This window comes from Garra rufa, chromosome 15 (assembly GCF_049309525.1).
Source record: "Garra rufa chromosome 15, GarRuf1.0, whole genome shotgun sequence".
NCBI lineage: Eukaryota > Metazoa > Chordata > Actinopteri > Cypriniformes > Cyprinidae > Garra > Garra rufa.
The window spans coordinates 37918988-37931010 of record NC_133375.1 but is presented as its reverse complement, the minus strand read 5'-3'; the positions used below and the strand labels follow the sequence as shown (position 1 = coordinate 37931010).

Sequence of the window (12023 nt, the reverse complement as noted above, 5' to 3'; positions counted from 1 at the left end):
CTGAGGGTGCAAATAAATCAAAATATTGAGGAAAATCGTCCAAATGAAGTTCTTAGCAATGCATCTTAGCAATTACTAATCAGAAAAGTTTTGATATATTTACAGTAGGAAATTTACAAAATATCTCCACGGAACATGATCTTTACTTAATATCCTAATGATTTTTGGCTTAAAAGAAAAATCGATAATTTTGACCCATACAATGTATTTTTGGCTATTACTACAAATATCCCGTCATACTTAAAGGTGCCATAGAATGGAAAACTGTGTTTATCTTGGCATAGTTGAATAATAACAGTTCAGTACATGGACATGACATACCATGAGTCTCAAACACCATCGTTTCCTCCTTCTTATATAAATCTAGTGTTTGTTTCTGTTCATTTAGGAGGGACAATGAACATTAATGAACATTATAATCAGTATAAAATACTAATTTCTTATGCTCACCAAGGCTGCATTTATTTAATCAAAAATACAGAAAATAAACTGTATATTGTATATTAATATGTAATATTATTTCAATTTAAAATAACTGTTGTGAATATATTTTAAAATGTAATTTATTTCTGTGATACAAAGCAAAATTGTCAGCATCATTACTTCATTCCTCGGTGTCACATGATTTTTCAGAAATCATTCTATATGCTGATTTATTATCAATGCTGAAAACAGTTGTGCTGCTTAATATTTTGCTGGACCCTGTGATTCTTTTTTTCAGAATTCTTTAATAAATAAAAAGTTAAAAAGAACATTTATTTAAAATTAAAATCTGTAAATTTGTATTCTTTCTTTTTTTGAAAGAAATTAACACTTTTATTCAGGATGTTATAAAAAACATATAGCAAAGACTTAAATGCTGTTCTTTTAAACTTTTCATTCAAAGAATTCTGAAAAAAGAATCAGCATATTAGAATGATTTCTGAAGGATCATGGGACACTGAAGACTGGAGTAATCACAGAAATATATTAAATTTTAAAATATATTCAAATAGAAAACCATTATTTTAAACTGAAATGATATTTCACAATTACGTTTTTTTCTGTATTTTTGATTAAGTATATGCAGCCTTGATAAGCATAAGAGAATTCTTACGCCTCTTTTGGTGAGGCTTCCAGTTCATTAGCTGCTATAGGGAAATAATCAGAAGAATAACAATGTGCAGTAAACTGCAAAACTGTTTGCATTACAAACCAGTGTGTTCATAATGAAGATAATACGTTATATGGTAAGACACACCAATTTGCAATATCAAGAAGCAAAACAAGCTGTTTTGTACAGATAAAAATAGCTGGACGCAGATGAGACCAGAAGCTAGACCCATGAAATTTACAAATGGCTGCGCCTGGTTTTACAGGAAGAAAAAGTTGGATCTTTGTAAAATTACTGTGTTGGATAAGCATATTTAGCATAATCCAGAGGTCTCGCGAGAGCACAATTTGAATTGTCTCTGCAAGACACTCTGGCATCGAGCAATGATCCACATTACTGCATTACGTAAGCAGTTCTGGGAACCAATCAAATCGGTGTATCTGATGTAGGCAGGCCAGAGGCGAGCTAAGCTGATGACGACAGCGCTCCGACGTCTGGAATCATTAGTAAACAGATGAAAACCAGTTGTTTTTGGCCGCTACAATGAACGAGTTAGACTTGGCTTTGTCATATAAAAGAGGAACAGAAAACCGTGCTCGAATGGTTCCTTTGTAAGAAGGACTTTTTTGCTGTTTTGTAGTGTTGCTTTCGTCAACGAAAATTATGACTAAATATCGTCGTCAACGAACCTTTATCACGTGACGAAAACGAGACGAGACGAAACGAAAATGCTGAAGTCATGTGACCATGACTATAATTAAATGTTTAATGCAATATCGTTGACGAATAAAAACAAGACTAAATGTGGTTTACAAAATAAAAACTATGCTAAAATGTCTCTTCATTTTTGTTGACGAAAACGAGACGAACGAAATGTTATAACGTTAGATTGATGTGCGCATGCCCAGTAGCCAGAGCTGTATCCCTTCTAGTCTAAACCGCAGGCGACGTCACTTTCTCAAGCCCCACTCGCGGCATTATCTAGAAGACGACTACAAACGAAGTTAAGTGTGACACAGATAAACGGACCGATGGCCGGCCAGCTGGGGTTCGTCTTTGGGAGAAAAAGAACAGTTCTTTGAAGCGTTCCCCTCAACTCTATCGTAAAAAGGTTCATTATTCAAAGCTTTTCAACACGTTGTACGCTAATGACGTCTTGTGGTCAAAGGTGGAAAAAGTTTCTTTTGCGTCCCAGATGCCCATGCAATTTTTGGACAGTTGCATAAAATAGATCAATTTGTGCTACGAAAACCATAAGAAATATTTTACTTACACAAGGTATAAATTAATTAAGCTGTAAATAAACTTATAAAAATATAAGCATGATTCGTGTTGGCATAGATGATCAAAGTAAATTAAGAATATTGTTAAGCTGACTAATATTATTATTAATTAGAAGTGCTTGTGAAGCGGGGATTACTACAAAATGAACATGCACAAAACTACACATGTACATATTTATTCGTTATGATTTATTCTTAAAAAGTGAATGACACTTGAAACCTGTGCAAGGGGCTTGTTATTTGATTTTGTTGTAAATTCAAATTAGAGCATCTTCCATGTCTGGAATGGATGTATTCTTGAGCCTATAAGGTAACAATTATATAATAAGATAACCTTGTTTGAAATGGGTTTGGCTAAATGAAAACTTTGCATTACTAAAAAGAGACTAAAATACAACTTTTATTGACTAAAACTAGACTAAATGTAATCAGTTTTCGTCTACTAAAACTAGACGAAAATGTCATCACTTTTCGTCGACTAAAACTAGATGAAAATAGTCATGGGTAATTCTGACTAAAATAAGACTAAAATGCTCAGACTTTTAGTTGACTAAAACTTGACTAGACTAAAAAGAGTATGAACATGACTAAAACGAATAAAAACTAAAATGACAGCTTCACACAAAGACTAGACTAAAACTAAAATTAAAACCGGCCGCCAAAAACAACACTACTGTTTTGCCGACTGGATACGGCAAGAGTTTAATCCATCAGTTAGCTCCGCTGGTAGCTAAACGTATTGGGCTTAGTGAAAACTTAGTGATTGGTCGTGGCGTTATCCAATTGCGTGCATTGAGAGGTTCAAATGCATGCTTGGTGCCACCCCTCGAGTTAGACACTTTTCATTGCTCGATGCCAGACCCTTAATCTTAATAGATTAGGGTCTGGATTTTTCCAGGCTAGCTTTAATGTATTATGTAGGTGATTCTTTTCACGTCTGTTTGGTTGTGCATTTGTGTACTCACCTGTCTGCAACACTAGCCGGTTTGATTTTCTGGATTGTAATGACCTGTTTGTTCCTGTAGAGAGAGGTAGTGAGACTGAGTCCCAGTACTGAACCTGCAGAACGGGCGATGTCTACCTGCAGCGGCCCGGACGACTTCTGGACTGAGTCTGAATCCGGCCAAACCGGAACCACAAAGAGATACAAGGAGGAGAAGGAGAGAGATATTACACAAAAAATCTACAAAAAAAAAAACCGGTATTGCTGTTCAGGAGAAAACACAGAGATCTCATTGGTGCTTTGTCTTCCTCATGGGAGTCTAGAGGGAAGTGGAATATGTTTCTACTCTAATTAAGGCCACATGAGAGTATCTGTGCATACAAGCAAACTCAAGCGTGTGTGTCTGCGTGCACGTGTGCATCTGTGTGCCTGCTCACCCATGACCATGATGTCGTACTCGATGAGGAAGAAAGCCTCCTGGCTGCTCTGCATGATCAGGGTCAGAGCGTCAGCATGTTTCTGTCTGTTCACAGCAACACCGTTCACGCTCAACACACGGTCGCCCGCTCGCAGAGTCCCCTCTCTGACAGATGGAGAAATGTAGAGAGACAAACGGAAACACAAAAAGACAGCAGTGGAGATGAGAGGTGAATGCAGATGCCTAAAATAAAACAGTCCCACCAGGGTTTTGCTATTTTTTGCCTTCAAAATGACTGATTTTGTTGCGGTAATCTCCGGCATTTTGTGAAAAGTGTATGATGTTATTTTAATCTTTATAATCTAGGTACAACTGTAACACTTACCTTCTGGTCATCCAAGATGTAGATGAGTTTGTTTCTTCATGGGAACTGATTTGGAGAAATGTAGCATTACATCACTTACTCACCAACGGATCCTCTGCAATGAATGGGTGCCGTCAGAATGAGAGTCCAATAATCCACAAGTAATCCACATGACTCCAGTCCATCAATTAACGTCTTGTAAAGTGGAAAGCATTGTTTGTAATAACCTAATCTATCATTAAGATGTTTTACTTGTGGAAAGCTGTTTAGACTCTCATTCTGATGGCATCCATCCACTGCAGAGGATCCATTGGTGAGCAAGTATGTTATGCTAAATTTCTCCCAAAGATCCCATAAAAAACTAAATCTATACAGTTGAGGTCAAAAGTTTACACCCCCCTTTTAGAATCTGCAAAATGTTAATTTACCAAAACTAGAGGGATCTTACAAAAGGCATGTTATTGTTCATTTAGTACTTACTTGTTTTTTTGTTTAGTGATAGTTGTTCATGAGTCACTTGTTTGTCCTGAACTGTTCAACTGCCTGCTGTTCTTCAGAAAAATCCTTCAGGTACCACAAACTCTTTGGTTTTCCAACATTTTTGTTTATTTGAACCCTTTTCCAACAATGACTGTATGATTTCGAGATCCATCTTTTCACAACTGAGGGACTCATATGCAACTATAACAGAAGGTAGTTGCTATTACTGATGCTCCAGAAGGAAAAAAAAACATGCATTAAGAGCTAGGGGTTAAAACTTTTGAACAGAATGGAGATGTGTACCTTTCTCTTATTTTGCCTAAATATCATATTTTTTATCATTTAGTACTGCCCTTCAGAGGCTACAGAAGATACTTACCCAGATGTTTCCTAGAAGAAAAAATATGTTATTCAAATTCAACATCTTTTATGTGAAATATCTTATTCAGGTCAGTACTAAATATACAATAACATGCATTTTGTATGATCCCTCTTGTTTTGGTAAAATAATAAAAAATTAGCATGTAGACTTTTGACCTCAACTGTACATCTTGGATGGAAGCTAAACAGCTGATTTTCATTTTTAGGTAAACTATTCTTTAAATAACTCTCTTTAACTCATAAATAATTCATGCATGTTTCTTTATCAGACTAATGTATCGATAACTTTTTGAACCACACAATTATTATTTTAAAAAGCGAATTACACAGGCACAAAACAATGCAACATAAAAGTGACATTTGGCATGAACAATACACATTGTGGATGTGTAATTATTATGCTAATTTAATTCATATTAAAGCAAGAAGTTGAAACGGGAAGCGTTCATATGCATGTGTTTCGTCTGATTTTGTGTGTGTGTGTGTGTGTGTGTGTGTGTGTGTGCGCGCTCCAGGCTGTGTTCTACCCTTCTCACTCATTCTAATGTCATCAGCCTATGCTTCAGTTAACATGTGTGCCTCCAGAACCAGCTTACAGGGTTCAACGATCACACACACAACATACAGAATGCTCTTATAATCTACACCAAATACACAGACACGCATCTCATACACAGATACAAAAGAAAACTCTATTACGGCAATACTTAACCTACCAAATGCATGCAGACGGCACTAATGTGACACGCACACACACACAGACAGAGAGGCAGAGATGATTCATACATTCTGCTAATTAATAAACAGAGTTGTTCAAAAGGGCCTTGTGTCTCACACACACACACACACACCAATGATTTGAGTCATCATGGTCTTACCTGTCTGCGGGTCCGCCAGGCCTGATGTAGGTCACTACTAGAGGTCGAGCCTTATGCCAGTCCTCATGAAAGCCCCCTGAAAGCATGTGAAAACACACACCTGACATGCCAACCCAAATGCCTTTAGTCATAAAAAGCAGCTAAACACACACAACTCACACCTGCTGACCCTGAGAGTAATATCACACAAATACTTTAAAATAAATTTTTCCTTTTCATCTCAGCTTGTAAAAACAAGTAAAATGCACACAGTGCTGAAGTTGTATTGAAGGGATACCCAAACAGTTTTGTCAAACCAGACCATTTTAATATAAAACAGTGTCTTTCTTTCTTCAGTCTAAAAGAAATTAAGGTTTTTGAGGATAACATTACAGGATTTTTCTCCATATAGTGGACCAAATTGCAGTTTCAATGCCGCTTCAAAGGGCTCTACACGGTCCCAGTCGAGAAATAAGGGTGTTATCTAGAAAAACAATTGGTCATTTTCTAAAAAAAAAAGTCAATTGTAACCAAAAATGCTTGTCTTGAATTAGCTATAATAACAAAGGTCACATGTGCTTTGCTTTTGTCTGTGTACTCTGGTTCAAAAAGGTAGGGTAGGGTGAAAAACATCTAATTTTCTCCTCCAACTTCAAAATCATCTGGCATTGTTGTTTTGCCGTTTTTGTAAAGGCTGTTTGACTTTCTTTGGAGGTTCGCTTTGTAATCACTGGGTCGGTACTTCAACCTACATCACACCTGACCTTTCCAACATGATTACATAATGCATGAGTTCGAGCTAGTGAAAGACAAGCATTTGTGGTTAAAAAGTATATAAATATTATTTTTTGAGAAAATGACTGATCGTTTCGTTAGATAAGACCCTTATTTCTTAGCTGGGACTGTGTAGACCCCTTTGAAGCGGCATTGAAACTACAGTCGTGGCCAAAAGTTTTGAGAATTACATAAATATTGGAAATGAGAAAAGTTGCTGCTTAAGTTTTTATAATAGCAATTTGCATATACTCCAGAATGTTATGAAGAGTGATCAGATGAATTGCATTGTCCTTCTATGGCATGAAAATTAACTTAATCCCGAAAAAAATTTCCACTGCACTGTTAAGAAGGCTTCAGGGCGTCCAAGAAAGTCCAGCAAGCGTCTCCTAAAGAGGATTCAGCTGCGGGATCGGAGTGCCACCAGTGCAGAGCTTGCTCAGGAATGGCAGCAGGCAGGTGTGAGCGCATCTGCAGCACAGTGAGGCCAAGACTTTTAAAAGATGGCCTGGTGTCAAGAAGGGCAGCAAAGAAGCCACTTCTCTCCAAAAAAAACATCAGGGACAAATTGATCTTCTGCAAAAAGTATGGCGAATGGACTGCTGAGGACTGGGGCAAAGTCATATTCTCCGATGAAGCCTCTTTCCGATTGTTTGGGACATCTGGAAAAAGGCTTGTCCGAAGTAGAAAAGGTGAGCGCTACCATCAGTCCTGTGTCATGCCAACAGTAAAGCATCCTGAGACCATTCATGTGTGGGGTTGCTTCTCATCCAAGGGAGTGGGCTCACTCACAATTTTGCCCAAAAACACAGCCATGAATAAAGAATGGTACCAAAACACCCTCCAACAGCAACTTCTTCCAACAATACAACAACAGTTTGGTGAAGAACAATGCATTTTCCAGCACGATGGAGCACCGTGCCATAAGGCAAAAGTGATTACTAAGTGGCTCGGGGACCAAAACGTTGAAATTTTGGGTCCATGGCCTGGAAACTCCCCAGATCTTAATCCCATTGAGAACTTGTGGTCAATCCTCAAGAGGCAGGTGGACGAACAAAAACCCACTAATTCTGACAAACTCCAAGAAGTGATTATGAAAGAATGGGTTGCTATCAGTCAGGATTTGGCCCAGAAGTTGATTGAGAGCATGCCCAGTCGAATTGCAGAGGTCCTGAAAAAGAAGGACCAACACTGCAAATACTGACTCTTTGCATAAATGTCATGTAATTGTCGATAAAAGCCTTTGAAACGTATGAAGTGCTTGTAATTATATTTCAGTACATCACAGAAACAACTGAAATAAAGATCTAAAAGCAGTTTAGCAGCAAACTTTGTGAAAACTAATATTTGTGTCATTCTCAAAACTTTTGGCCACGACTGTACAATTTGGACTTTCAACCCATTGCAACCTTCCATTGAAGCCCACGATATGGAGAAAAATCATGGAATGTTTTCCTCAAAGACCGATTTCTTTTCGAATGAAAAAAGAAAGATCACCTTGGATGACATAGGGGTGATAAATTATCAGGAATTTTATTTTGCAAGTGAACTAATCCTTTAATATTTGAATATTTTAACAACACATTTACATGTTCATGGTTTTTAGTTAATGATCACATTTCATTAATAAACTAGATGTTTTTATTTGAAATTATTTATTTATTTTATTTTGATATTTTTATGATTGAATTAATCATTAGCACAACCCAATGCAGCTCCTTTACAAACCCCAATTCCTTGTGATAGAATTTTCACAAATTGTTAGTTTGATTTCATTGATTTCATTTAATTTGATATCATTGAAGTATTATTTCTCAGTTTTAGGGTCGTAAAATCATTTGAAGTTAAAAACACATGAGATATTTATGTAAAGACATTTTAAGCTGCCTGATGATGGTTCGTTACCTCTCAGAACGAAGCCAAAGCTGTTTCCTTCTTTTTCCAAGCACACTTCAATAGTTTTAGAGATGACGCTGCAGGGATTGCTAGGAGCTAAACACAGAGAACAGCTTGTGTTAATGTCACAGGAGAATGAGCTACAGTCTGAAATAACTTTACTGTAACAATGCCATAAACACTAATGCCAAAATTATCAGCGGTATCAGTCCCTTTGCTAGATACTGTGGTAGTGAATGACTGTTTAGGATGACAGTACGTTTTTTTTCTTTAAAGAAATTATTACTGTTCAGCAAGGCAGTGTTGTTTTCGTCAACGATGACGATGACGAAATCATTTAGTTGACGCCACTTTTTTTCATGACGATAATGAGACGATGACAAAATAAAAATGGCTCGTTGATGACTAAAACATGACAAGACGTGTGTGAGTTTTCGTTGACGAGATGAGAATAGACGGAAATGTTAGTGGGTGGTCCGTCAGACGTTTAAAATGCATGACATTTCTGTTTAATGTGCATGCCAATTAAAACCGAAAAAGTAATGCTAAAATGGCAAGCCGTTTTAGCATTAAATACTCTTTGCCATACTAGTATGGCAAGCCGTTTTAGCATTCTATCCTTGTTTGGTTACGCTCAAAACGTCACATTGTTGTCACTCAGACAGACAGACGATTAACCATGACGGCGGCAGTTTGCACACAGGGTGGTCGCAAACGGTGAGAGGACCTATGGGTGCATTTCAAATATATGTCTTTTATGTCTAAAACCATTCCTTCATTATTGTAATTATTGGTGAAAATAGTCGATCCGGAAGCTCACATTGTGTTGAACTATAGATCTGCTATTTTCACAACTTATAAGTGACACTACCAAACAGCAAAATACTTACTGACCTACATTAATTTGTTAAAAGACTATTTCCCCTTTTTTTGACTAAAACTAGACTAAAACCTTTCTGACTTTTCGTTGACTAAAATTGGACTAAAACTATCACATTTAGAAGTGACTAAAATTTGACTAAAACTAATAAGCATTTTAGTCCAAAAGACTAAGACTAAATCTAACAACACTGCAGCAAGGACATACTAAAATGATCAAAAGTGACAGCAAATATATTTATAATATTAAGAAATTGTGTTACGTTCAAGAAATGTTTCTTCAACAGAAAGTCAGCATATTAGAATGATTTCTGAAGGATCGTGTGACACTGAAGACTGGAGTAACGATGCTGAAAATTCAGCTTGGTTTCACAGGTTAAATTACATTTTAAAATCCATTCAAATAGAAAAGAGTTATTTTGAATTGTAATAATATTTCACAACATTGATGTTTTTACTGTATTCTTGATCATATAAATGCAGCCTTAAACCAATCTTGCCACACCAAACATTTCTTCAGCAGGAGACTTAAGCAAATGCGAGTGTGAATGAATTTGTGTGCGTACCGAATGCTGGCAGCTCGTACTCCACCTCCAGCACCACACGCTCACCGATGTTCTTCAGCATGCTGATGATCTCATCATGTCTGAGTTTGGACAGATTTATGCCGTTCACTGACTTGATGTAGTCCCCGACATTGAGCTGGTCACTCCTGCCACACAGACACATATGGAAAATTCAACAATGCAGTGATATATTTTGGTAACATGCTAAGTTCCCTACCAGTCAAAAGATTTTTTTTTTTTTTAAAGTAGTCTCTCACCAAGCCTGCATTTATTTGATCCAAAGTACAGCAAAAAGTACAATTGTGAAATCTTTTTACTATTTAAATATATGATATTTCAGAAATCATTCTAATATTCCAATTTGTTGCTCAAAAATATTTATTTTTATGTTGAAAACAGCTGAGTAGAATTTTTAGAAGTTCAGAAGAACAACATTTTTATGATAAACAAATCTGTAACATTATAAATGACTTTATCAAGTCAAGTCAAGTCAAGTCTTTATCATCACATTTGATCAATTTAAAGCATCCCTGATAAATAAAAGTATTCATTTCTATAATAAAACCCCAAAATCATATATACTGACTTTTGGTATAGTGTATAATGTTACAAAAGCTGTTTATTTCAGATAAATCCTGATCTTTGGATTTTTCTATTCATCAAAGAATCCTGAAAAAAATTACATTTTTAAATATTGAAAATGTTAATAATATATGTTTCTTAAACAGCAAAGCAGCATATGAAAATGATCTCTGAAGGTACATGTGACGCTGAAGACTAGAGTAATGATGCTGAAAATTACAAGAATAAACAAATTCAAATAGAAAACAGTTATTTTAAATATTAAAAATATTTCACAATTTTACTGTTTTTGCTGTACTTTGGATCAAATAAATGCTTGGTGAGCGAAGAGTCTTCTTTAAATAACATTAAAAATCTCTACATTTTCAGTCACAGTAGAGCATGGCATTAAAAATCCAAGGTCTTGGGTTTAATTCCGATGGAATGCAAGAGCTCAAAAAAAATGCATACCTTAAATACAATAAAAGCAGCTTTGGTACATTAAACAGTCCCCACGTCTATAGTATGTAACCTACATTTATTCCTTTTAATTATATTCAAATAAATTATTTTCCTATGACTTTTCTATTCATTAAATAATCCTGTAAAAATGTATCAGATTCCACAAACATATGAAGCAGCAAACCTGTGTTCAACATTGATGATAGCAAATCAGCATATTAGAATGATTTCTGAAGGATCATGTGACACTGAAGACTAGAGTAATGATGGCAAAAAACATATTCAAGCAGAAAACATTTACTTAAAATTGTAATAATATTTCACAATATTACTGTTTTAACTGTATAAATCTTTGAAACTGAACAGTAGTGTATGAAAACCTATTATTGGTAGTGATATTCACCATATAAGATTCTAACTCTTTCAATCACAGAAGTAAAGCACAAGATTCATTCCATATACAGTAATATGGCTGCACTAAGATGCACAGTCTGCATCTGCTGCAGAAAGGTGTGCCTTAGCGTTGTGCAGCAGGTATATGCGATGTGTGAGTGTAAATATGTGTGATGTTAGCAGAGCTGACTCCTCGTGTGCTGTTGTAGAAGCTAATTTAAGCCGCTGCTGTCACCCAGCGCTAGGATTTTGCCTGTAAGCATCGCATTAACTTAGACAACGGCACACGCTCGGAACCGACACAGTGACGACACACAAAAGTAGTTAATTTACACATGAGCACACAACCAAAGGCGAAACGCAACACCCAAACACATCATTTTGTGATTCTGCTTAATAATTATGCAGTGGAGTTAAACAGCATTAGCACACATAATAATTACAAACTCGCACATCTGCTCTAGAGCTTCAGAAAGTGATTTAACCATTAGCTGTAAGCTTAAATACAGGGTCACCAGCTTTAAATCACCTGACTGCAAAACCAACGTTTGCAACTCTGCATTCAGTAATATGCACATCAATCCTGCGCCTGCCTACAGGTCAGTGCAACCATTCAACTAAAATCTTCCTGGTGTGTGTGTGTGTGTGACAGAGAGAGAGAGCGGTCACGTTA

The 12023-nt window shown here is 36.3% G+C and overlaps 1 protein-coding gene across 2 annotated transcripts in view; it reads right to left on the bottom strand.

Annotated features, from left to right (window-relative positions):
- Window positions 1-12023, bottom strand: part of grip2a (glutamate receptor interacting protein 2a) — a 53546-nt gene that overhangs the window by 25812 nt on the left and 15711 nt on the right. For both annotated transcript variants that reach the window (XM_073818721.1, XM_073818722.1), the window contains exons 4-8: window positions 9935-10080; window positions 8499-8585; window positions 5841-5916; window positions 3757-3902; window positions 3342-3489 (exon numbers count right to left, since the gene is read on the bottom strand). In XM_073818721.1, coding sequence (XP_073674822.1) covers window positions 3342-3489; window positions 3757-3902; window positions 5841-5916; window positions 8499-8585; window positions 9935-10080 — 603 coding nt within the window. The remainder of the gene's footprint in view (window positions 1-3341; window positions 3490-3756; window positions 3903-5840; window positions 5917-8498; window positions 8586-9934; window positions 10081-12023) is intronic.